The 27,478-nt window shown below is 41.2% G+C and overlaps 1 protein-coding gene across 3 annotated transcripts; it reads right to left on the bottom strand.

Annotated features, from left to right (window-relative positions):
* Nucleotides 1-1,048: 1,048 nt before the first annotated feature.
* Nucleotides 1,049-21,922, bottom strand: Msantd3 (Myb/SANT DNA binding domain containing 3). 3 transcript variants are annotated; one of them, XM_078047882.1, is made up of 3 exons: nt 21,902-21,922; nt 9,074-9,524; nt 1,049-2,212 (listed from the first exon to the last, which is right to left on the bottom strand). In XM_078047882.1, exons 2-3 carry the CDS (start codon nt 9,489-9,491, stop codon nt 1,803-1,805), a joined length of 828 nt encoding a protein of 275 aa, XP_077904008.1. In that variant the 5' UTR covers nt 9,492-9,524; nt 21,902-21,922; the 3' UTR covers nt 1,049-1,802. The 3 variants fall into 3 exon arrangements, with proteins under 3 accessions (XP_077904008.1, XP_077904006.1, XP_077904007.1); XM_078047880.1 differs by lacking the exon at nt 21,902-21,922 and adding an exon at nt 21,492-21,640; XM_078047881.1 differs by lacking the exon at nt 21,902-21,922 and adding an exon at nt 19,048-19,189.
* Nucleotides 21,923-27,478: the final 5,556 nt, after the last annotated feature.

Genomic DNA, 27,478 nt, shown 5'->3' with positions numbered 1-27,478 from the left:
TCCCTATCCTAATCCTGAAGGCATGGATGTGGAGGAGGATGTGGAAAAGGTCTTTCACAGACCACTTAAGCTTGAGACTTTAGGATGCTTCATTCTCTAAAGGGTCCATTTGATTAATTAAGGACAGAAATCCTTATAAAAGTATCCTTCCTCTTTTAATCTTCTAGTCTTTCATTATAGGATCTAAAATAATTAACCAATTCTTCTAAGATATTTAAAATATGATGCATTGTATAAAGTAAATTGATACCCATTTACCTTCCATCCAGAGCACAAATCACAGTCCAGATGTACCTTACAGAACTTATAGTCCCCAGGACTCAAATTTTAAAAAATTATCAAGGACAGCAGCTTAGCCATTGTAGGAGACGATTGTTCCCCACTGAACCAAGCTTTCCAGGCAATCGTGATGTAGGCTGATACTCATCCAAATTACACAAACCAAATCATGGCCAAGGAGTTGAAGCAGACTCCAAACACTGTCTAGCCCAGCTCCCTTGTTCTGTGGACAGGAAACGCCACACCAAGAACTTAAGGTCAAGTAGCAGCTTAAGGCAGAGCCATGCTTGGAACTTAGACCCCCTACTCCTAGCCCTACCCTATCTTATAAAGTCCCTGCTGCATCTACTCCTCCTTCCCCACCACAAGGCCTTGAAATTTCATTATCAGAGATAACTGATCTATTCTGCACTGAAGTGTCACTTTGTGCCTTTAGGACTGCTCCCCCTACTCCTCTTAGGACTGTTTTTACTACTAGGTTACAGGAGCAGCTGCACACAACTCAATCAAAATATCCATTTATCAATCCATACTTCTACATATGTTGATAATGGAATCTTAGAAAGGCAAGGTTAACCATGTAATGGCAACTCCACAGCATTACTATTCTCTAGCACCATGAGCATGGGGAGGGAAGAGCTTTTTCTTGGGAGACTGTAAGCAAGGTGACCAGGAATTCAGTAGCACAAAGTTGGGAGGAAGGAGAGAGACAGGACAAAAAACAGGGGCTCAGTTGAGAAGGTAGCACCTTTAAAAAACATACACAATGTGATTATAAAATTCCAAGTCTTTTTTTAATAAAACAAACATAACAGTGTAGAAACCTAAATAAACATTTCTCCCTCAAAGTTGTTACATCCTTAGTTCCCAACAAAACTCTCTACTATTGGAGACAGTATTTGGAATTCCTCTTTTGGGAAGAGCCTTAAAAGGCAGTTTATGAGCCACATTAGAAACTATCCTTTCAAATGCTGGGCTTTTTGGAAACAGAAAATCCACAGTCAGAGGATGACACTGGAAAAAATGAAAGAGGTGCTGCAGCTTTTGCAGAAATTCCTTAAAGACCTCTAGCAAGTTCTGAGTAATAACACAGCCACTGGAGAAACGGGTGGGCACCCTGCCTGGACAGCCACTTTCAATGGGGAGAGCATTCATTTGATAGAAAAATTCTGTTGTCTGCTTAAAAAAAGAAAAAAATCAGCCACACTCCTTTATAGTCACACTTGCATTTGATTAAAAAAAGATACAACACTCACACATGGTTCTTATATGAATTCTAATTAAGAGACAATACATTCAGAATTATAGCACTCAGAGATAATTTTCAGAAACTATAACAGCTTCATTGCCACTTAAGGGGTACATAGGGTGCAGCTGTTTACCTGAATGTATTCTTAAATAAGTGACTACTACCACTCTAATTTTCCTAGTTGTAGCTCTGTTACAGGTTACTGACCGCAAGTTCATGTTCCAGATTTCCTTTGCCAACACAGATTAATTACAAGGGAGCCACCCCCAAAGTCTTAGGGTGAATTGGGAAAGGGCCGGTTAAATGAAGAAACAGGCCATTCCTTGGTAAAAGTTTGTAGTTTTCTTTCCCAATACATCTTCTTTTTATTGAGAACTTCCATTTTTATCCTGTGTTCCTCCTCTGCCATCTCACACTCTCGCTCTATCTGCTGGATTTTGGCCACATGCACCTCATTCATTTGTATCAGCTGCAGTTGTAAGATGGACATTTGTTGATGGTGTTCTTCCTCATGCATCTTTTTTAAAGCACCTTCCTGAGAGGTTTTGCTCCTGTAGTTTTTATTGGCTGTTATTCTGACAGCTGAACACGAGGGTTCAGGTTGAGAGGTCCCCTCACATACTGGAAAATGTATGAACTCTTTCTCATCATCGCACAGTTCTCTATTTGAAACAGCAAATGATTCTGAAAAACAGTAGCAGAAAACATGTTCAAAGATTTTACAGGCAGAGAAAAAAGTCAATCCTAGCTCAAATGATAGGGTGCCTCATTACAGGATGGGTCTAAAATAGTGCCTACTTTGGCTTTCATGTCTATAGGCAACCTGGCCACACCTGACTTTTTAAAAACCCCAGGAATCAAAAGCAATTTCCCCTTAATAATGATAAAGGGTTTTGTTATGTTATTCCTAGAACTGCAAACTGTGGGCACAGTGGTCGAGAATGTACTTATCAAGAATCAGAGAGCTTGTGATGATGATACAAATCCTAAACTGAAATGTTCACAACTCTGAGGAGGAGACCACATTACAGGGCCAACCATGTGGGTCTTCAGATGAAGTTCTCTATCAGTCTGATCACCTTTTGCCAGTTTCTCATTCAGCTACAACACTTCTGCTACATCTCCTCAAAAGCATCGTTGCTGGTTGCTACTTCCTGTTCACAGGCATTAGCCCTCATGGACATCTTACGAATGTTCTTCCTAGAAAGAAGAGTCTATATTCCCTGGCTTAGCTCCCTCCCACACCATTTCTCTTCCATCTCCTGCACCTGACTGTTACCACTGCACTGCTATATGGGGCCAATATTCAGATCCCAAGGACACTTGTCAATGTCCCCCTTACTTAGCCTCTTCCTTGATAATCCTTGAAACTTCTTTCTTCCATTGGCTTCTGGAGCACCACTCTCTCCTTGGCATCTTTATAGTCTCCTTCCTCTCCAATTGCTGCTCTCAAGTCTCCTGGATGTACTGAGACTCCTCTCCACCCACCTGTTACCATTTCATATTCCCCTAAGGTTCCCATCTCTGATTTTCTTCTCCATCTCAAAATCTGGTTCCAACCTCCTTTTATTGTTCTTGCTTTACTCTTCAAATACTTTGTGCACCCTTTAACCCTACCAAAAACTCACATTCTTGAAAAAGTCATGCTGCTTTTCATAATTCTGTCTCACCATCCCCTCAGCTTGAAGTTGGGCTCACTGCTCCCCCACCCCACCCCATTCCTTTTTCAACTCCTGCTAATTCCTACTCATTCAGGACCAATGCTGCTTGCTCTGTGAAACCTCAGATCTTTCCTTTCTTTATAGGTACTTCTTCTACAGCACTCAACATGCACCAGGCTTTAGTCATCTCTTTTATCACTGGGCACAAATTACTTTCCAGTACACAGTAGATGCCTAGTAATGTTTATTGTGATGAACCCTTGAATACAAAAGGAAAAGAGCACATGGATGCAAAGGATGCCACTTTTGGTAGGTGCCATGTTTGCACTGATATTTTTATAGGATAATGACATTAGCATCAATTAGAGAATTTCAATAGGGGAAACCACTAATTCCACTAACCCATGGAGTTGTCTAGCTGTGACTCCAAGGCTTTCTTGAGAAGCATTACATTTCCAATAATGAGAATCTTCTCCTTAGAGAAAAGTAATACCAATTTATTAAGAGTTGATTACATTATTACGTCCACTCCATTATTCTGGAAGACAGGATGCTGGGAATGTTAATGGCTACTGGGGGAAACCTAATTCGTGATACTCTGTTAATAAAAGTAAAATGGATACTGTTTAGATTATTTCACTCCAAGGGGTAAGGTAACAACTATAACTAGTTCCTAATTAAGATTAAAAACAGGTTAAAAATCTTACTTTTGGAAGATTAGTTTTAAAAATGAGAGAGAGAACTTCTGTGCCAGAGATAATGAAAGGTCTCCCTAGGACTCTTTTCCAACTCCAACAGCTCTGGCCTCAATTCAATCCCCTTCTTTTATGTTCCCACTGCCTTCTGGGCCCTCCTCTGACCCAGAGGTGGTTTAGCAACCTATCCTTAAGGTTTCTGAATACTCTGAGCCTATTACTCAGGGAGAACCCAGCACAGAGTCTGGGACAGTGCTGGGCATGTAAGAAATGCATGTGGGGTGAACTGGCTGCAGCAGATCATGTCCCTCCCCGCAACACAACTATGGAGAAAGAACAGTACTCCAGAGCGGGTGACTGAAGCACAGGACAAAGGAATGGGAGAGGGCTGACAGGGAGGACAGAGGACCTGGGGTACAAGCATTAACCACAAAGTCTTACCCATTTCCCTTCTAATCTTCAATCTGAAAATATTTTTTGAAGACTGGACACATTAGGCATTTTCTGATATCTCTACCCTTGTGGCTTCTAAATTTCATTCCAGAGGACAGTTCTAGATATTCCTTTGAGTCCTTAAAGTTCATCCTCTCACAATGCTGCTGTTGCTACCAATTTCTAAATGCTCACTTTCATCTCAGCAATTCTAGGCTTTGGGGACATGAGGAGGAAGGGGAGAAGGAAGAGGAGGGGGAGGACGACTACCATTTTCTGAATGGTGAAATAGGTATGGAGTAGTGTTTTACAACATTTCCTCATCTAATCCTTACAACACCACTAGGAGGGAGGTATTATTATAGAAAATCAAATACAATTTCCAAGGTCATTTGGCTAATTGAAAGAGCCAAGATCCTAATGCGAAGCTACATGACTCCAAAATCTAAGTTCAACCTCTTCAACTCAGCCTCCCACGACTCTGCTTGCTCAGTTGATCACTTACATACTGTAAAATACAGCCCCAAAGTTGTATCCACTACAAAGCCATCTATTACTAAGAATATCAGTATGTATTCCAAATTTTGATCTCCAAAAGTTCTCTCTGAACATTCAAACAGTATATTCATATCTGGAAGCAAACAGATAACTACTTTAAGACTATTCTTTAAAATGAGCACTAACAAACATTTTCAAGAAAGATAGGCCTCTTGAGAAGGCTAGCATAGATAGGAATTAAAGTAGGAAACCCAACTTTCAAACATGTTGGCTCCAATTAATAAAAGCTAGTGTTCAGATAGGAAGAATATTCCCTTAATTGGAAAAAGGCTAGCCTGGGAATAGCAACCTGCTACAAACACACACCACATAATAATCTCTTTCCCAAGTAAAACCAAACCAACCAAAGTAGAAAACAACTCAATTTTATGCAAAAAGGTTAGGAAAGCTTTTCTGGGACTGAGAACACAGCCAAGAGGGTGTTCTTTCACTTGGGCTTTGAGTAAATTTAGCATTAGCTGGAAAAGCCTACACAGCAGTGAAAGGCTATGAGGAAACTGTGTACGGGCCAATCTGCAATTCTCAACAGAACAAAGGAAACCAGATTATGGAGAAATGGATAAATGAGATAGGATGGATGCATATTATGAGAGATAATGCCATAACTAAAAGAAATGATTCAATTCATATATAATGAGAATAGATCTTAAAAACATTATCCTAAGTGGAAAATGCAAAAGCAGAGATATCTACAATTTTTCATCTATGTAGGTTAAAAATATATGCACACAAAACACATGTGAAATAATACTCAAGCAGACTAGACTAATTTGGGTATAGGAGAAGAGAATGAAAGTAGGGAATAGGGATGAAAAGGGGATAAACACATAACTAATACAAAAGAGGGGGTTTTCACAGACCAATAATGTAGATGTGCCACAACTGGAAATGAAACTCAGCCCTCTGTACCTGAGTTCCCACCCCCCAAAAAATGGGATTGGATTAAACAGTGATGATGATAATTGAATTTATTTAAAAATATTCTCTTTATTTAATTATAATAGAGAAAATAAATATATATGTAATTAAATATAAATTATGCCAAGATACCTCAGAGGCTTAGTTTCCTTAAATGTATTGGACTATCATCTTACTTCCCAGTCACTCCTAGCAAATTTTGATGGCTCCCTTAGTTTGTTCTCCACATCTGATCCCCAAAGATAATGGAAAATAAGTTTCAAGGCCATATTATCACAGATCACAAAATGTGCAGGGTGTAAACTGTTTAATATGTTATGGAAAAAAATACTCACTTTTTATTTTTATTTTTTTACATTCCTATTTTTCTTAAATTTAAAGTTACTGTGTTCAAACTGCATTTGGACATTTTGTACAATTTGGAAATTTTGTATAATTGTACATTTTAAGAAAGTCCTTGGCAAAGCTAAGAATATCCAGGGGACAGTGATCAAGATGACACAGTTCATACTGTCTCATATTGAAACACAGTTGGAGGGAGGCCCCTAGTGGAATAATGCTAGGCTCCATCCTGCCTCACATTTTTATAATAAATTCCAGCAAATCTCTGAGCCCCTAATTCTGTTAAGAGGCACCCTGTAAGATGTTATAATAGAACTGTCAATAGAAATAGAATATGTTATGTAATTGATTTTAAATTAATTTTAAATTCTAATTTCTGTAATATTAATCCAATATATCTAAAATATTATCATTTAAATATGTCACCAATCTAAAATTTAATGAGATATTCAACATTCTTTTTGTAGTACTATTTTCAAAATGTGTGTACTATTATGGCACATCTGAGTTTGGTCTACCAACTCATCAGGTGCTTATGAGCCTCATGCAGCTTGTGGCTACTGTACTGGACAGTGCAGTGTTAGAGATAACACAGGTAAAACAAACACACACACATAGTCCATGTGTCAAAACACACAGGAGGCCAGGAGGGCCATAACCATATATAGCAGATTTTCAACCTTTTCTCCACCAAGTCCCAGAAGGGATGATTGACAATTCTAATCTTTTATTTTTTGTTCTTTCTTTCTTGAAAATAAATCGAAACACAAATGGGTGGAATAACCTCACAGCTGTTTTAATGTGTAGAAAGAATTCTAACACCTTAATTAATAGTACTAAGAGATGACTTTGGGGACACTTCCCAACGGACTAACCACTAAGGTTCTCCACTGTGGAAATAGGAGTAGACTGGATTTGGCTGGGCGCCATGGAACCAGTGACCCAGGTGCCGTGGTACAGACCTGTAATCCCCGCAACTCAGGAGGCTGAGTCAGAGGGATCACAAATTGAAGTCCACCCTGCACAATTTTGTGAGACCCTGTCTTAAAATTTAAAAAGGGATGGAGATGTAGCTCAGTAATGGAGCCCTCCTGGATTCAATCCCTAGTACTGGGTGGAAAAAAAGCAGGAGCAAAGAAAAGTCTCCATTGTTATATAGGTTTAAGCATCTAATTTAAAATAATTTTATTTTACAAGTGATCTCTAGCAAACATCACGACAGGAAGGACATTAAGAACCTATATTCATTTTCTTCTTGCTGAAAATTTATAGAGTGCATTATGAGTAAATGAATTACATAATTTCTTCTCAAAAAGAAAAAGAAAAGGAGGGGCTGGGGCTGGGGCTGGGGCTCAGTGGTAGGATGCTCACCTAGCGTGCGAGAGGCACTGGGTTCGAGCCTCAGCACCACATAAAAACAAAATAATGTGTCTGCCTAAAATAAAGATACATAAATAAATAAATGTTTTTTTTTTAATTGTGGATGAACTTTCTAGATCCTATCCCAGATTCTGAAAATGTGGACATAAGACTGTCCCCAAAGGATGACCCTATAAAATCAATACACCAGAATCTAGAATACAGATTTGCAAAATAAACTGAAGGCAGTTCACCCCAGCATCTTCCTCAGCAACAGAGCCCAGGGGACACAAGCAATGTGGAAAGCCAGAAAATCACTTAAGCTGATTCGCTTTCTCCACCACCTCAGCACTACTTCCTATGCTGCCTTGCAGAGGCTAAACAGCTTTGAGGCCAACAAGAGGGAGAGAGATCAGCTGAAGATAGAAGTGTCTACAAAGCAAGAACCCTGTCGTTCAGCAGGCCCAAAGAAACAGCAGGGAGGGAAAAGAGAGTTAGTAGAGTCTATGAAAACACTGTCTGCTAAGGAGCCAGCCTGGCTTGGGAACCCAAGAATCAAAACCGAGGCACTAGGCGCCTGCAGTGGAAAATGATGCAAGAGGGCCATTACATTAACCACTATGGTTACCTAACTGGCTCCCTGAACTTAACCTCAGCCAAATGTTCACAAGCAAACTTTTGATCATAGTTTAGCTTCCCAGTGTGATCTGCCTACAGGAGAGGAAAAAAAAAAAAGAAGTGCTAATCAAAAGCATGTATTTGGTTCACTTGGTAATTACTTTTTTCACCCTACACAGATAACATTCTTGGTTTCAGATAGTTTCTGGTAACTTTTAATTAACAGAAGTCAGTCCCTCAGAGCTCAATCTACTCTGGGGACACTGACAAGTGAATTTCTGATCCTGCAAGCCAAGAACCAGATTTTCTGGGGCAAGTACTTGCTGGGTCCTTGGAATACCTTATGAGTAACACCCAGAAACATTCCTCTGCTTCATAGTGACTTTTGCAAATTGCAGTGAACGGGTCAATTCATATATAATCTTCAATTGTATTATTTTCCTTTACTGGAATTATGTATGACATATTTGCTTTTGTCAACAGAAGCATATTAAAATAAAAATGGTTTTTCAAAATCCCTAAAGTGCTACAAATTAGAACTTTAGATCACAATATTATAGTGGATAGAAACATGGGATTTTAATTTGGATGAATGCCAAATGGATGTTTGCTATATTATATTAATCTCTGTACTTTGTCTTTTAAGTCAGAATTGAGAGGCTTACCACACTGGTTTGTTCATGAGAGGTCCTCAAAATATACTGTTTGAGAAAATAGTGAGTGAATGAATATAAACCCTCATCAAATTCTCTTTAATATACAGGAAATGGGTTGACATAAACAACTGATATTTCTCATTAATAACAGCTCTATTAATGTAGTCCCTAATTTTTCCTTATGTTTAAGTGATAATAAAATCTCTAAGAGAGATGGCAGAAGGATTTAAACAAGTACTTTTGTTTTATGCACTATATGACTTGCATGTCAACACATTCCTCCCGTTTTTCAATTACAAGCGGTACCTGGGGCTGCGGCATCAGGATGGTACTCGGGCTCCTCCTCGGGCGGGCTCTGCAGAAAGTACAGCTGCTCGGGCAGCATGCTGGCGATCTTCTCCTTCCCCAGGACGTGGGTGCTCAGCAGTGGGCTGACGCTTCGCTTCACTTTCTCTCTCCTTTCGTGGGCCATAATTTTTTTGGTCCGAGCCTTGATGTTCTCCCAGCACTTCTTGAGCTGTTTGAAATCCCGCAGCGACACGCTGGGCTGAGAGTTGTATTCGTGGGCAAGCGCTTGCCAGGTCCGCTGCTTGAGGGCGATAGTTCGGGCATCGCTTTTCTTGCACTCCAGCACATATTTGTACTTTTCTACCAAAGCAAGCAAGATGCTCTTTTCCAACTCTGAGAAGTATTTGGCAGGTTTTATAATTTCGTTGTTTTGCATTTTCCACTCTGTTTCTCTGGGCCGTTAGCTATCCTGTAAAGGGAAGTTTGAAGCGAAAATTACCAACTCCGGCAATAAAAGTGCTGGCAAATCACTTAAGCTTAATTCCTGACTTGATTCTCTTGTTTGGAAGAGGATCAGTACTTTCTTTTCCATTAATGTTGAATAACGAGATTCACAGGAGAATATTCAGAAATTTACTAGGAACTGGATTTTAGACATTCCAAGATTTTCTAGTAGGTGCTTTGTCTTAGTCATACTATGAATATTTTGTAACAGAAAAAAAGAAAAGTAAAGTTGAACAACTATGTAGCACTTTGATTTCTTAATTTATTTCTGCTTAATGTGAGGGAATTGATTATTCCCCTCAAATTTTAATGTCAGACAGCTTTGGTACTAAATGGCTTTTTCAAGTTTTTGTCACAGATGAATATAAGAGAAGTCACTGTGCAATCAAACAGAAGGGAGGATGTAAACACTATGAAGATTTCAGAATCGTAAAGAAATTACTCCAAAGATCTGATATTTCCATCACTATATCTGTGACCTTAGGTCATGCTCCCAGAGCAACCTGAGATTCATCTTTTAAATAGGGGGTGGAGCTGGGCAGTGATGCACACCAGTAATCCCAGCAACTTGGGAGGCTGAGACAGGAGGATTGCAAGTTCAAAGCCAGCCTCAGCAACTTAGCAAGGCCCTAAGCAACTTAGCAAGATCCTGTATCAACATAAAACATACAAAGGACTGTGAATATGGCTCAGTAGTAAAGTTTAATCCCTGGTACCAAAAAAAAGAAAGAAAAAAAAATAAGAGTAATCTGTGATCCCTCAAGTCTGAGGGTCAATTTTAAAAGCATATAATCTTATGTAAACTATTTCTATAATTTAAGAAGTGAAAAGGTCCTGCACACCTAGAGACTGAATCTACTGTCCCACCTTAAACTGAAGGAGCCAAGGGCTAGAAAGAAACAGGAGATTGCGCAAGATCATAAAGATGGTAACTTGGAAAGTCCAGAGCCTTTTTTTTTTCTCAGTAGTCTGGTGTTCTTAAGATCATTCTACAGCTATCTTTTGGGTTCTTGTCTTGAATGGCTCCAAATCTTTTAACCCCTGAGGCCACCCTGCCATTCCCCTACAGAGCTGAGTCAGCATCTTTCACACAAAAGGTGCATTTTAAAGGTCCACTGAGTCTGAGACCTGTGTGTGTGTCCCACATCTTCTAATCAGAGGAGGCTCCTATAAGCTCAAACTCTCCACTGGGATAGAAACAGGTGGCTAAACAGCGCTGATGGCAGCAGTAGAGTGAGCACTGTCTGTCCCTTTGCTGGAAAGGGCCAACCTTCTCCCAAACCTTCCTATGTTTCCAAAGCCTCAATCTTTCAGAGTAACAGGCAAGCATGGAGATAATGACGCGGTCCATTCAAAACTGGCCAGTCCATATCTAAAGAATTAGGAAACAACTTGAAAGGAGTCCTTCTAGCTAAAAGTGGGACAGTTGGAACAAGAGTGGCAAGTATACCAAAATTCATTATTTTCTCCATTTTTGAGTATGTTTGAGAATTTCTACAATAAAGAGTCAGAGTGAGGGGAGGCTGTGGCTTTTAATGTATGGTACACTGATTTAAAATCACACTAGTATATGCCAGCTGTTCACACACTCTACCTGAGGAGTTACTGTAATTGGATCAGACTGAGGCTGCAGAGAACCAGGCCAGATCAGAGTTTTGGAATTGGGGTCAAGAATGTGGACTTTGACACTAGGGCAACAAAATCTATCAAGGTTTCTCATGATGAACTGCCTCATCCCAAAAGTTAAGGTTGGAATGAAGTTTTAATGTGATCAGGGTCTCCACCTACCAGGCACCCCTTTTCCCAGTCACACTGGGTACTTTGGATATTAGAAATTGAGAGATTTAAACACATGTCAAAGGCAGGTTGGCCCTAGATCCTAAGCAATGCTAAATGAAAGGACATTTATCTTTGGGGATGTGTCCCTATAGCCTTAAATTCCCAACATGTGGTTTGATCACATTACTCTAATTTCCCTAAAACAAGACCCCAATGCAGGCCCCTTCTTCCTGAAAGATCCTAAATTCATTTTTCACCTTTGTCAATTCTTCCATTCACTACAAAGAAATGTTTCCCAAACTGAAATTTATTAATGCATGCCCTACACAATCTATCTCTTCTATAAAGTCTCTATGTTTCAAAATGTCCATGTCCATGTCCAACTTACTTTCTGTAGTTTTTATTATGAAATCAAAGGGTACATTGAATGTTCTTAAACCACAAAGCTCCAAGAGCAAATTCTAACCTGATTCCCAATCCCAACTCCTCAACCACAGAGATATCAATATGACAATTTTCCCATGCCCCAACTCTTTAAGAATTTGCTACTAAGGATTCAGAAAGCTCTGATCCACAAGGGAAAAAGCGATTACTCTCTATTTTGTTTTATTATATATAAAATGCTATTTTATATGTACTTTATATATGTGTGTATGTGTACATATATATTACATATACTTTTGAAATAAATCTTTTTCCTATTTCAATGATTTCTTCAAAAAAAATTCCTAGAAAGGAAAGGGTTGCCATGGAAGATGAAAATATCAAATATTTTGTGATAACCATCAATTTGTCCTTGTAAAATTTTGTACCAACTTACATTCATACTAACAGCATGAAAGCATATCTGTCTCCCTACTTCAATTACTCTTTTGGTGTTGTGTTTGTTCGTCTCAGAGGTGCTTAATCACGTCCCCAGGCCTTTTTATTTTTTATTTTGAGACAGAGTCTCATTAAGTTGTTTTTGACCTCACTGCTGAGGCTGACTTTGAACTTGTGATCCTCCTGCCTCAGCCTCCCAAACCACTGGGATTATAAGTGTATGCTTTGCTCTTATTGTTAACACTTTTTTTTTATTCTATGCTATCTGTAGAGGTAAAAACTGTCACTTTATGGTCTAATATTATATGGATTGCAGCTCTCAAGCAAATAAGCCACATTCTAAGGAAAACCCCTGTGATACTTGATAGAATTGAAACTACGTAGAATTAATATCAAGCAATTTAATAATTTTTCCTCGCAATGTATGCAGTACCACTAGTTGCTATCCGGCAGTGGTGAACTTGGGGGAAATCTCAACTTCACAAAGGATTTTGCCTTAAGTGTGGCCAATGGGGTGTGCCTGATAATGGCAATGATGTAATAGTAGATAACTTTTATTGAGTTCTTACTGTGGATTACATGCTATACCACATGCTTTATATCATACAATTCTCCCAAAAATAGCTCAAGAGCATCATTTGTTACACCTCAATTTTTTTGCTTAAAAAAATTACAGTACCAGAAGAAATTATGCAACTGCTCTCAAAAGCAAATACTAAGAATTACCAAAACCTGGGGACCATTAATAATCTATTAACTAAACTGTTATTTAATCACTAAGTAAATCCAGACTTACCAATTTACTTCGTTTAATTTCTTAGGACAGAAGTCCTCCCTGGGCCCTGTGGTTGCATTCCATAGGACTATAAAGGGATTCTAGTACAAGCCAATATAACCCAAAGGTTCCCTATAGATTCTCAGCAATAAATATATTGTATTCTATATATTATAAATAGATTTTTTATGTCTACTAGCCAATGATTATTTCCATTTCTCAGAGAAGAAACCTGAGGCTCAGTAACTTGCCACAGTAAGCTACAAGACCAGGATCCTCAGGTCTGAGCCCAATGCCCATGCTCCTCCGCTTAGTTCTCTTATTTCAGACCTAGTGACAGCCTCTACTCCCTTGCTCAAATTATGTCAATTAATTAGCAATTTAGTTGCCAGTTGGCAGAGGTCTGGGTAGGGCAACTTAGGGAGTGGTGCCTGCTCTGCCCATCTCCATTTGTTGGCTCTTCTCCTCCCTGCCCCTTCCCCACCAGGTTATTCCTCTTGCCTTCTTCATCTCCTCCCTCCATCTCTCAAACCCAGGCCCCAACAGCCCCTGCACAGGGTACCTCACTCACTCCAGAGTTCCAAAACAATTTCTGCTGTTGATGTGGCAAGAACCATGTCTGTAAAGTAACTGTAGAGATCACATGGAGCTTGAAAATGGCCCACACCAGAGGGAAACACTAGCATTCTGCTTGAGCACCCAAAGGACAATCCTCAGTACAATAGTGCTTCCCAAGGTAAAGCTCTCACCAGCAAAGTTTATTAATACTAACTTCCAGGCTGGAAATCCTATTCTAGCTTTAAAACTATTCAGCAATGTCCAGGATTGGCTACAAGTGACAACGTAACAAGCATTTCCTGCTGCATCAGTTTTTATTGGAGATAAACTAGTCTTCCTTGCCCTCTAATTCTGCTCAGTAGCAATTCTTTCATACCTGCTATTCAGCTAGATAATACATTACCTTTTCCTGTGCATGGTTGTGGTCCAACAAGCAGCTCAGTGGCCCTCACAAAGTGGGCAATCAATAAACATTTAATGAATGCTTACATTTTTACACAGGTGTAAAACTGCCTATCGTGTGTAAAATATCACACACAAAAACAGAGTACACTAAAAGCTGCATTCAGTTAAAAATGGTCAATAAAATAACAAAATCCAAATACAATGAAAGTTTCCCTTGGATTTGGCAAAGAAAGAAAGACCCATAGACAGGTTTAAATAAAACAGTACAATTCTAACATCATAAAAGAATAAGGAGGAAGTGACTAGCACAATCTCCAAAACACTAACACTGAGTAAACTACCAGAAGATTGCAATAGGTACATTTAATATTATACCTTAAGGCAAAAACCCATGTGTGTAAGCACTGAATTTTTGTGTGCTCCCAAAATTCAAACACAGCCCCAGTGTGACTGTATTTATAGACTGAAAACTGTAGGAAGTAGTTAAGGTTAAATTAAGTCATAAGTTTGGGGCCGTAGTCCTATGGGATTAGTAAATGCTAATAAGTGTTAAGAAGCACTTACAAGAAAAAAACACCAATTGTGTGGTAGCATAATCTCAGTAACTTGGGACACTGAAGCAGAAGGGTCTCCAGTTCAAGGCAAATTCAGCTATTTAGTGAGATCCTAAACAATTTACCAAGAATAAAATAAAATAAAAGGACTGGGAATGTAGTTCAGTGGTAAAGAATCCCTAGATTCAATCCCTAGTAACCCCCCCCCAAAAGAAAAGAGATCTCTCTCTGCACATAAAAGAGGCCACTTGAGCACACAGTGAGAAGGCAACCACCCCCAAGCCAAGAGAAAGGTCTCAAACAAAACCTATCTTTTGGCACCTTTATGGTGGACTTCTCATCCTCTGAAACTATGAGAAATGAAACATGCAATCTGTGACATTTTGTCATGGCAGCCTGAGAAGACTAGGTATGCTCTCTAATGATTTTTTAGTCAGCCAACGGTGAAACCAAATCTTGAAGTCTGAGCAAAGACTAGAGAAATTTGGCAAAGATTTTGCTTCTACTTCCTTTGGTAGAAAAAGAAGTTCTTTAAAGTTAATGGGCATTATAACTGAAGAGCTGTGGCCGCTTGGCCTAGGCAGTTGTCAAGATATTAATGAACTAGGGCTCCTAAAGTAAACTTGATGCAGAAAATCTGGGTTCAGTTCTGGCCTTCAGCACCCACTTGACTGTGTAACTTTAAATGAGCCAGTAATCCTCCAATGCTTCATTTGTAAAATGGATTTTATGCCCCCCAACCTGTCCTACTCCCTGAGCACCACAGTCTTTCAATGCAAGTGAAAAACAAGCATAGATTAGAGCTTCAATAAATTGTAGTTCTTTTCCCACCTCCCACACATATCAGACTCTTTCCAAAAGTAGAACAGTGGTCTATATGCCATATATATATATATATATATATATCAACCATATACTTATGGGCTTTTTATTCCATATACACACAATTCAACAAATATTGAATGCATGCCTGCCAAAGGCTGAGTGCTGCCCTTAAATACATGAGAGATAAAAGCCAGCTGAATCCTGCAGCCTAGGAAGAGCACTGACATGCATAAACCGACATTACAGCCAGCAAGAGGCAGGCTGAAGCAGACAACCTAACAGAGGACCACACGCCTTAGGTGAAAAGGCAAGGAGAGGGAAGAGGTGAATCTGCCTTCTTCATGAACAAGAGGACATTGTGCTAGACCTGTAAAAATGAACAGGAGATGAGCAGGAAGAGTAGAAGGAGATACTTCAGAAAAAAAAATGGATAAGAAAGGGCCTGGAGCTGGGATTATGGCTCAGCAGTAAAGTGCTCACCTAGCACGGGCGGGACCCGGGTTCGATTCTCAGCACCACATAAAAATAAAGGCATTGTGTTGTGTCCATCTACAAAAAAGACTCTCTCTCAAAGAAAGAAAGAAAGAAAAGAAAGGGCCTGGACTCTGAGTGGGACAACAGTAATGTAGAGGAGGTACATGCCAAGGATTGTTACGAAGGAAAGAATGACCAGGATGTGTGTGTACACTAGGGTGAAGGATAAAGCAAGAGCAGGGCAATGGAATGCATGAGGATTAACTTGTGCAGGAGTCAGAGGAAATGGCATTTCTGCAGGTTGATGAGGAGATCATGGTCCCATAATGATGTAACTCAACACAGTGCATTATGGGACAGGCTGAATCCTGTGATATGGTAAGTAGGGTGATAGAGATGAGCCTGTGGACACTACTCCAGGATGGAGGAGGTCCAAGAATAGGAATCTTAATTCCTTAATTCTCTAGAAGAGAATTAGTCTTAGAACAAAGCAGGGCCACAACTTGAGAGACTACCAACACAGAGAGAAGTGGTGGGTGAGCTGGAGGAAATGGGGCACCTATTCCCCAGGGTATCTGCCAGGTAGGGGATCAGTTTGTTCTCAAATGATAAAAGCTGTTTCCTATTCTCCTGACTCAACATCTCAAACCTTTCTTTGAAACAATCTAGAGCCTAACATATTAAAACTTAAAAAAAAAAAAAAAGATCTTAGTCTAATCCTCTTACTTCTATGAGGAAACTGAGACTCATAGCAAAATAGGGACTTCAGAGGAAAGACTCCAATCGAATCTTCATGGTTTGTTTGCGGGCCCTCTCCCCTTTTGGAACTCCTTCCCATCAAGATCCCCTTTGCGTTAGGTTCCCCCAAGACTTACTGATTATCCCACCTACCACAGTTTGAATCTGAGTATCCTCCAAAGGCCTGATCCCCAGCTTGGTGCTGCTGGGAGGTGGTGGAAGCTGTAAGAGCAGAGGCCTAGTGGGAGGCCAGCCCTTGAAGGAGATGTGGAGCCCTGCCCCTTCCTCTCTTCCTTCACTGGTCATGAGATGAGTGGTTTTGCTCTGCCACATGCCCTCACCACAACGTGCTGCCTTGCCACAGGCCCAAAGCAACAGGGCCAACCAATCATGGACTAAAATCTCTAAAACTGTGAGCCAAAATAAACCTTTCCTTTTTATAAATTGACTGTCTCAGGTATTTGTTATAGCAACAGAAAGCTAACATATCATTTGAAAACTAAGGTCATTGCTCTAAACTCTGCCAACTCATTTTGTGACATTAGGCAAGTCCTCTTTCTTCCCTGTCAATTCCTCATCTCTAAACTAAACTCTAAACTATTTTAAAAACTAAAGGGGGTGTTCCCTGAAGTCCAATCCAGTGCTGGAGTCTCAGCACTACTACTGACACTACTAATTTTCTACAATCAGACTTCTACAGCTTGCTACCAAAGATGTATGGGTGTATTTTCTGATTTTTGTGAGGCCAGTGGAGCTACTGGCCAATGAAAGAGAACACTGCAACACAAGGAAATGATCTCACACAATCCTGCTATTTGCTTCAAGGCCCATACACAAATTTAATTCCATAAGTTAAGCAATTCCAGGTAAAATGGTTACTAAGATAGGTGATGTGATCTGTTTTCCACAGCTCTTGGAAGAGAACTGGCTACAGAGACTTTTTTTTTTCCTCCTATAGTGCTGGGAATTGAACTCAGGGCCTTATGTATGTGAGGCAAGCACTCTACCAACTGAGCTATATCCCCAGCCCCAGAGTAGACACTTGATAAATGCTTGTGGAATATATGTAGACCCACCTGCTTGCCATTTGTAATTTTTACTAATTATATAGCTAGATGTTGTACTATGTAAAATTTCTCCTTTTATAAGGGATTCATCATAAAAATATCATTTTATGGCTTATTTTTCTAAATACCAACACAGTCCAAAAAGAAGTAGAAATGCCATTTTTTTCAAGAGCTTCATGACAGCCAGGAATCTTCCTGATCTCATGTGATCTTCACATGTTCAGACCTGTCTGCCCTGGGTGGCCACTCCCCATGTCCTCTCTGCCCCTCCACCTTCTTTCTTTGCTTTTAGATTTTCCATTCTTCAACCCAGTACCAAACTTGCCTCTCATGTGTTCCCTCTTCTTCCCCTTGCGCACCCATCCCAGCAGCCATGTAGTTTGAATAGTTCATCTTTACCATCTGTGTCTGAGTGCAACTCTGAGCAGAACCAGCCTTGTATTTAAAGGCAAGAGCCTTGTCATCCCCTCCCCTGTCCTCCCACTCTCACAGTCCCCTCTAAAATTCAGATGAGGGTTCTTAAAAGTCCTAGCTCCTTCCTTTGCCTCCCCAACAGCTTCATCCTAAACCACCCCCACCTAATGACTTCCCTGAAATGCTTCTGAAATCATATTATTGCATCCTCCACAGAAAGCACTTCCAAAATACAGAAGGTGCCCTTCTGTAGGTGTTCCCACTCCAGCTTGCTTCTCTTACTGAGGACACTCTCCTCCACACCCACCACTTCAGCTACAGCCACTGGCTCTCGGGTCTTCTCTAGACCATGGGTACCATGTATTTACTTCTTACCACAGCACTCTGGGAATTACTCAGCACTGGGATCTATCCACATCAAAGATCTCCCCTGTTTGAGGCTTGGGACTACATTTCATGTGTATCTTTCACATACACAAGAGGCAGTGTTTGTTCAAAAGAAAGTGAGCTATCAGGGAGAACCTCTCTCCTGGGTCCCATCCTTTCTCCTTAGCATCAATTGCATTGCCAGTTATTTCCCAACCACCTCTATTTAGCAGCCCAATATGGAACCTCATAAATCTTCAATTCTCCACAGTCAAAAACAAACTAATTATTCCCCTACCTCCCCTTGATGTCTGACGAGTTCAGCCACATCAAGTTGGACTTCCAAAGCAGAAACCTCAGTGTGTTCTTCAATATATGCAACCAGATGTCAACACAGTGTATGTTCACTCAGTATCTATTCCCTCCTCTCCCATTCTCATCACCCATGGCTGAGGTCAGACTCTCATCTCTAAAATGATCTCCCAAACTTCTAGCTCATCTCCCACACAACCATAGGAGGGATATTCCTACAACACAGTGATCAAGCCACAGGTGTGTTTGTATACTTCTGACACCTCTCCGCCTCCACAGATAAATCCAAATTGTCATTTGGTGTTCAGGGACTTTCTGGATCTGACCCTGATTATAGCACCCACTTCACCACCCCTCCCATCCTCTCAGTATTTTTCAACCTAATCAGATTAAACTCACCTCATGCCCTTGACTCTGCCATGTTCTCATGCCTCTTTGCACACAAGGCTTCCTCTGGCTGAAATCTTCACCCCAGGGTTCACCCAGGACCCATTTCCATCCTACGAGGATCAGCTCCCATGTGATTTTTCTGAAGCCTTCCTCAACTAATGCCCAGGCTGTTGTGTTTGTTTAATTTATAATAGCTTCCTTTTAAAATGAGTTTGAAGCAGCTTACAAACTATACGCACACTACGGCTTGATTTTTTTTTTCTTGAGAGGAACTATCAGGGCAAAGACAAGATAGAGTACAAGAGATAAAAGCTAGGAGGTAATGGAGCACTCAAAAGATGTCATAGGTCTCATATTCATCTTGTTAGCAGTACACTGGCCACAAGTCTCTTATCAAATGAATTAGCTACTCTTCTATGAGCCCACTACCAACTGTGGATGCCTGGGAGTACCTCTCATATTTTTTTGTAACTTGCTCTTCATGTCGGTCTCCCTCCTGGACTGGGGAATTTCTAAGGGCAAATTTCTGATTCATCTCTGAATCCCAGCATGTAGCATATGACTCAGCACACAACTGATGCTCAGCAGACGTTCGTTGAATGGACATGGAAAACAGTACAAGTGCTTGTTGAGTTCTCTGCTAGATATTTGAAAAATAACATTATTTATCCTCAGGAAAAAGTTACGATGCTCAAAAATGGCAGAGAAATTAATTTGAACCATATATCATCTATCTCTCCAAAGCAATTACTCTCCACTATGCCTGGTATTCACCACCTTCACCACACTGTGTTCCCAAATACCCTCTGTTCAAGGCCTAGTTCAAAATAAAGCACACTTCTCCAAGAACTCTGTTCACTTGCCTTTACTATAGTCTTGCCTGACTTTCTGCAGCACTTATGTAAGACATTGGAACAGGGCAGATTGTCTTCTTGGTAACTGCAAACTGAAGTCTTCCAGGTACTCTGCAGAGGGTATGCTGAAGCAGCCAGCTTCTCTTTCCAAAGCATTTCCCCTAGTGTATCCCTGGACTTTTCATAGTTCAAAGTCTTCCAGTTTTCTCCATTCCAAAATGAAACTCAAAACAATCTCCTGGGGCCCACTGCTTCTCTAACCAAGTGAATGTAACTCAAACACCCTCCTCCATTACATCAATGAGTCCTTGGTATTTTAAGCGTCTTATTAATCTTTAGCCCTGGTGAGCATCCCCATCTCCTGAAACACATTATAAGAAGTGCAGGCATCACAGAAGGGACAAGGACACTTTAAGAGGCCTGCCTAGTCAGGGGCCTGCATTCCTTCTGAATACCCTTTTGTCCTGCCCAAGAGTAAGAAGAGACAACCTGTGATCTCCCTGGGGGCACCCGCCCCCGGTTTCTAAAAGCAGGCTGGAAGACTAGGTCCAGCATGCTGCTGGGAGGATGGGCTGAACCCTTCTCCCCTCCTCTACATTGTCTCTAGGGTTTTAGGATTCTTCCCTTCCACTCCTATCTCCAAATTCTCATAGCAGTCCTCAATCCTAACTCAGAAACTATGCTTTTAAATAATTAACGCTCAACAATTTCCTGGGGGACACATGGTCTTTTCTGACATGCTGAAATGCACACCTCATGGCCCACCTTTTATTACCTTACCTCTAGTTTTAAATGTGTGATAAATATATCCCTGAATCCTATAACCACTCTAAGTATGGCAAGAATATCTGTACTCTAAATGTTACCACACCTAAGAAACATCCATTCTCCAGAATCAGAAGGGCCCACCTAAATTCTTCTGTTTCCTACTTCTAAATAAAGATTTTTCATGTAATTTACAGTAGCTATCTCATAGCACCAGTGCGATGATTTAATGATAATTCATGCCAGATGCTCCATAGAAAGTGCTCAGAATTAAGCTATTATCCTGGACACACATCTCGTTCACAATAGTACCTGAGAAGGGGTATTACATCACGCCCCCCGCCCCCCAATTACAGAAACGGCAGCCCAGGTTCGGAGTACAGGAGCTTCCCCAAGGTCAGTCAGAAGGGATGATGCTCTGCCTTCATCCTCCGAGTGGGGGGCTCTCTCCTCTTACACCCCTGGGCAGGGCACAGGGGGTCTCAATGGAGTCAAGTATGGAAACCCGGCGAGCAGAGCGCCGCGTGCGAGGAAGCCGGGGCTGGGAGGACCGCGGCACTGCAGGTCACCTGGATTCCTCCCCAGCGACTCCCGACCCAGGGGTCGGATCCCCCAGCTCCAGGAGCACCGCTGAGCCCGCGCCCCGGGGCTTTGTACGCAGCAGGCCGGCCCGCCCGCCAAGTCCCGCCGCGGCGCGCGGAGGCGGCCGCCTGGCGCCCGGCCTGCAAACAGGGGTCGCGGCGGCTCGGCCCCAAAGCCCGCCAGGCCCGCCCGCGGCCTCGCACCGGCCCGCGCGCCCGCCCGCCGCGGCCCTCCCGGCCTGGAGCCTCCTACCTGCGGGGGCGGCGCGGCGGCCGCGGAGACCCGGGGAGGGGCCGGCGAGGCGCGAGCGCGGCGGCCTCGACTCCTCTCGCGGGCTGAGCGGCCGGGAGGGCCGCGGGCTCCGGAGCGCCGGGCGGCGGCGGCGCGCCCCCGGCCGGCCAGGCCCCGCCGCGCGCGCCGCGGCCACAAAGCCCGAAGCCGCCGCCCCCTCGCGGGCCGCCGCCGCCTGCCGGTCGGTCGGCGCCGAGGAGGGCGGGAGCGCGGCCCCGCGCAGTCCCCACCTCCCCGAGCCGCGGCCGCCGGGCTCCCCGGGGAGCAGGGGCGGGGCGCGGGTGTCCATCTTCCACCCGCCGGGCCGCGCCGGCCCCCAGCTGGCGTTCCCCGGCTGGCATCCTTGGGCTGACTGGGTTCCCTTTCCCCACCTTGGCCGACGAGCTCCTGAAGGGGCCCAACAAAGTGCGTTTCTTTTCCCTGAACAACAAAAGAATGCATTTGCCACGAGGGATGTGGCAGTGGTGGACTCGATTAGTTCGGTCCAGGGCTCCTCATCGACAGAGGCCCTTTTCTTCTGGGACTCGGTGACGCGGGGAACCGCCGACCCCCGTGTTCTGAGTTTACCACCGACTTTTGTTCTGTTTTAATTGGTGGGATCTGTCTCCGAGGTAGTGCGCTGCCCGAGGGCCGGGACTGTGCCGCGGAGCTCGGGACCTGGCTCAGCCCCCGGGAGCTGACTCGGTGGGAACCCACACGTGTGCACGCGAATGCACAACAGACCGAGCAACTGGGGGACAAAGCACTCTCCTACAGACAAGGCGCTTAGCTCTTCCCGCAGGGATGGTTTCTTTTGCCCTGGATCCGCTGGGAAGATTCCAAGACCACAGAAAAGGCTGTTGAACTTTTTTTTTTTTTTAATCGAGCTGAAAATCACATGGCATTAAAATAACCGTTTAAAAATAAATAATTTAGTACAGTAATTATATTTATAAAGTTTGGCAACTACCACCACTATCTAGTTCTGAAATGGTTCCGATGTCCCAAAAGGAAACCCTGGCACCAGTTAAGCCTTAACGGACCAGTCCCTACTCCCCCCCCAACCTCTGGCAATCACTAATTTGTTTTCTGTCTCCATCGATTTATCGTTTCTAGGTATTTCATGTAAACAGAATCATACAATATGTGGCCTTTTGTGTCTGTTTTCTTTCTCTTTGCCTAATGCATTTAAGGTTCATCCCTGTTGTAGCATGGACAGTACATTGTTTTCATAGCTGAATAAGATACCATTTTGTATGTCTATAGTACAATTTAATGATGATCATCTGTTGGTGGATATTTGGGATATTTCTACCTTTCATCTGTTGCTGAATTTTAGGGTTATTTTTTACCTTTTCCACAGCTATTGTGAATAATGCTATTCTGAACATGCCTGTACATGTATTTGTCTACTTTGTCCAATTCTTCAGAATCATACTGGAGTAGTAATTTTTTGTTTGTTTGTTTTATATTGGTAAGGACCTAATCCAGAGCTTGAGGGAATGCTAGATAAGCCCTGAACCACTGAGTTACATCCTGGGCCCCTATGTTTTAACTTTTTGAGCAACTACCAAAAAGTTTTCCACAGCAGCTGAATGAATCATTTTGCAGTCCCACCAGCAATTTATGAATGTTTTCAAACTCTCTGCAACCTCACCAACACTTGCTATTTTCCTTTTTTTATTTTTTTAATCCCTTGGACATTTAGGGGGCCAATGTCTGCTTGTCAAGCTTCCACCACCCAGACCTTGAACAGTGCTGATCCAAGGCTTTCACTCAAAGACAAAGAACTTCCAAAGCCTCCCTAGGCACAGAAGAACCAAGAAAAATAAAAACACTAGGCTAAGAGCTATATTATTCTTTATCATTATTTTAACAACAACTTTTCTCCTACTCAAGTGGCTTTGAAATTGTCTAGAGAGCCTAGAAACTAAGACCATCCTGAAAGAGTTGTCACTGCCAAAAAAAAAAAAACCTTAAACATCTTTATGAGATGACCCTGGAAGCCAAGACTGCACCTCATTTTCACTCATGTTTTCCACTTAGTGCCACATTGGAATCAAGGGAAAACTATTGGAATATGAAATTGGGTCAATTCTAGAAATTTGACTGATAGGTGGTAACAGTGTAGGAAACACATTAGATATGGCAAACAGACCTCTGTCTGAATCCTTCTCTGTACTGCTTATTTCTTCATGAACTAAGTTAAATCCTAGAATGTGTTTTCTCATTTTCTATGGTGAGAATAACAAAGTCTTCCTGACATGCTAGATGAAAGCTTTTAATCTTGACTTCAATAAATGATCTTTGATACTCAAAATACCATGATTTATGTGGACCACATGTAGAAATGCTGCTAAAGAAACATGGAAAACTCATTTAATCATATTTAATCATGAGTCTCCTCAAATCAAGCTCTGCTACCAGCTTTAAAACTAATGTGACAATGGTAACTATTCGGACCTGTAATGTAGTTGCTGCCTTCCCAGCTTTCTCCTTGTTCCCTGAATTAGAATGGCAAGTTACCATGGATAAGCTTTTAAGCTTGTCTGAATCTTGTCTGTAAAGTGGAGTAAAAATACCAACTTTTTTTTTTTTCAGTGCTGGGGATCTAACGCAAGGGCCCACACATACTAGTGCGCTCCTTCTGAGCTATATACCCTCAGCCCCAATATCTACTTAATAGAGTTGTGTGAGGAGTCAGGCCTACATAACAGGATCATGTGAGGGGTCAATGAAATGTGTATGTAAAGGACTTAGCACAGAGAATAATGTGAGCTATTATCACCTATGATAAAGCTATTACAACTTCTCTGAGGAAAGAAAGTGTTAACAGAAGGATAGGGTCTACACAGAGTCTAGTATAAGAAAGCCATAGAGAAAGAAGCCATTCTTGTGAATTGTTCCTTCCCCAAGAGCATGAGGGTTCCCCAGGAGGTCCATTCCCACAACAGAGATGATGGTGATTGCACTCCAATAGATTGTGGAGAATAGCTCTAAGAATGGTAAACCCTCACCAAGCAGGTAGTTTCTATAGAAGTTTTCTTAAAGGAGAGAAAATACACTAAACCTCCAACCTGAATACTCCAGAGTTCTAAGAAATTTAAATTCTCTTTGAAATTTAATATGTGATGAATTTATCCATCTATCTGTTACTAATTTGATTGGCTAGATCCAGTCCTCCTGAAATATAATTAAGAGATATATCTATTAAGATATTAGAAACTATTTTCATCAGTCTCTTCTGGCAAAGAACAGAGACTCATCCCAACTTGCTAAAGAAGGATGTTCACTGAATCTTAGGTGAATTTCAAAGTAGAAACCCAACTTGAACAGGACCAGTTTTTATCTCTCTCATGTGAGGTCTGTGTCTTTCTAGGTCTCTGCCTCTTCATTTTTTGTCTCTTAGACTCATCTCTCTGTCTTGTTACACCTCTCTCAAAATATGTACTCCATTCTCCTCTATTTCCCACCTGTTATCTCTTCTCAGAACCGTTATCCTGCACATGGCCATGATGGACACCTCAATCCCAGCCCAGGGCCAATGTGGAAACCTCCTCTTTGTCTCTTAGTTCATCTTTATCTAAAGAATGTCAAGCCCAGTCCATCATTTCAAGCCAGAACAAACTGGCAACCTATGACTTGACTGCGAATTAGAAGTCCCTTCTGATCCAATCAGCTGTTATGGGATGGAAGGGAGGTACCAGTAAATATAAAAATAGCCACCCAGCACAGCAAGGACTGTAAGTATTCATCAAACTTGGCTGGCATGGTGGGTAGACAGACTGAAATCATTTAATGCTGCTAATATGACCATATGTTCTAATGCAAAATATTAAGATAAGTAGTATATTGGGCTGGGGATATGGCTCAAGAGGTAGCACGCTCACCTAGCATGCGTGAGGCACTGGATTCAATTCTCAGCACCACATAAAAATAAAACAAAGATATTGTGTCCACCTAAAACTAAAAAATAAATATTTTTTTAAAAGATAAGTAGTATAAAATTATTTGAAATATACTCTTTGACAGTAGAGGTAGTCTGGGATATGTAGTTCAAATGCTGAAATACTGGAACTTCTGAAGTATTTTGGAAGCTAAGGAACAGTAATGGAACAAGATTTTTTAAATTAAGAGTATCCTGGAAAATCTTAGTCATCAAAAAAATAGCAAACAATCTTATAAAGCAGAATACCTAGGTAGCAGAATTGTTCAGAGAATTAAATGAATTCATACCCATAAATCAACTTGAAGTTTCCATATAAATATTAGATATTATTGTCACAGAGCAGACAACTGAAAGTTCTCAACCTACACTGACTCCACCAAGATACAGCTATCCCTAGCTGCCAATCAATGTCTTTCTACATGTCTCTTTAAATGCAACATCAACATTAAACAACAGCCATGCAAAAGGACAGTTTTTAGGAAGCTTCAGAGAACAGCAATAATGTCTCCTATGAGATACATACATATATATATATATATATATATATATATATATATATATATAGAGAGAGAGAGAGAGAGAGAGAGAGAGAGAGAGAGAGAGAGATAGTTGTTGATGGACCTTTATTTTGTTTTTCAGCTGGTGCTGAAAAGCAACCTAGAAGAGTAGCAGGTCAAGAAGTAGTGGGGGACAGAGCCAGAACAGATTATGAGCTGCAAGAGGATTCCAAGATTCCTAGACTTCATATGCTTACTCTCTACCTTTGCCTGAGGCCCATTTATCTATTTTATTTTATTTTTATTTATTCTAAGTGACAGTAGAATGCATTTTGATAAATCATACATAAATAGAGTATGACTTCTCATTCTTCTGGTTGTACATGATGTAGAATCACTCCAGTCGTGTAGTCATATATGCACATAGGATAATAATGTCTGATTAATTCTACTATCCTTCCTATCCCCATACCCTCTTCCTTTCTTTCACCCCCCCCTCTGCCTAATTCAAAGCACCTCTATTTTTCCCTCCATTATTGAAACTTAGCATTTGCATATTCGAGAAAACATTCAGCCTTTGGTTTTTTGGGGATTGGTTATTTCTCTTAGCATGATATTCTCCAGCTCCATCCATTTATCAGCAAATGCCATTATCTCATTCTTCTTTAAGACTGAGTAATATTCCATTATGTATATATACCACATTTTCTTTATCCATTCATCTGTTGAAGGGACCTAGGTTGGTTCCATGGTTTAGCTATCGTGAGTTGTTCTGTAGTATGGACTTTCTAATTGTAAATTCTTTTAGCTTTTGTTAATTATGGAAGGTTTTTATTTCATCTTTAACTCTGAAGCTTAATTTTGCTGGATATAAAATTCTTGGTTGGCAACCATTTTCTTTTCAGAGCTTGATATATTATTCCAGGACCTCCTAGCTTTGAGAGTCTGAACTGAGAAATCAGCTGATGTCCAAACTGGTTTCCCTCATATGTAGTTTGATATTTTTCTCTCAAGGCCTTTGAAATTCTATCTTTATTCTGTATGTTAGTCATTATCATTATAATGTGACTTGTATGGTCTGTTGTAATTTTGTACATTTAAGGTCCTGTAAGCCTCTTGTATTTGGTTTTCCTTTTCATTCTTCAGGTTTGGGAAATTTTCTGATATTATTTGATTGAAAAGATTGTACATCCCTTTGGCTTATATCTCCATGCCTTTATCTATTCTGATAAATCCTAAATTTGGTCATTTCACATTATCCCATAATTCTTGGAAGTTCTGTTTATGGTTTCTTATCATCTTCTCTGCATATCCCAGTTTCTGACTTTCTACAGGATTGCTGGGATTAGACTGCTCACACAGACCTAGCTGCAAACTCATGGCTCTCCATGATGTAGTCTCACAATCTCAATGTTGTTTTAATTTGCAATTAGAGAGACTACTGGGGTGCCCTCGCATAAAGTAGTAACCATGTGAAGAAGCAGCAAAATGGTGGTTTGTTAGCACACCTACCAGGAAAACCT

This window comes from Ictidomys tridecemlineatus, chromosome 4, assembly GCF_052094955.1.
Source record: "Ictidomys tridecemlineatus isolate mIctTri1 chromosome 4, mIctTri1.hap1, whole genome shotgun sequence".
Taxonomy (NCBI): domain Eukaryota; kingdom Metazoa; phylum Chordata; class Mammalia; order Rodentia; family Sciuridae; genus Ictidomys; species Ictidomys tridecemlineatus.
This window is presented reverse-complemented; position numbering and strand designations above follow the sequence as displayed.

Excerpts from the sequence above, each read along its gene's own strand:
- Msantd3 (XM_078047882.1), bottom strand. The coding sequence starts at position 9,491 with ATGCAAAACAACGAAATTATAAAACCTGCCAAATACTTCTCAGAGTTG. Across the intron at positions 2,213-9,073 it reads TCCTGATGCCGCAGCCCCAG|AATCATTTGCTGTTTCAAAT; the intron begins GTACCGCTTGTA and ends ACTGTTTTTCAG.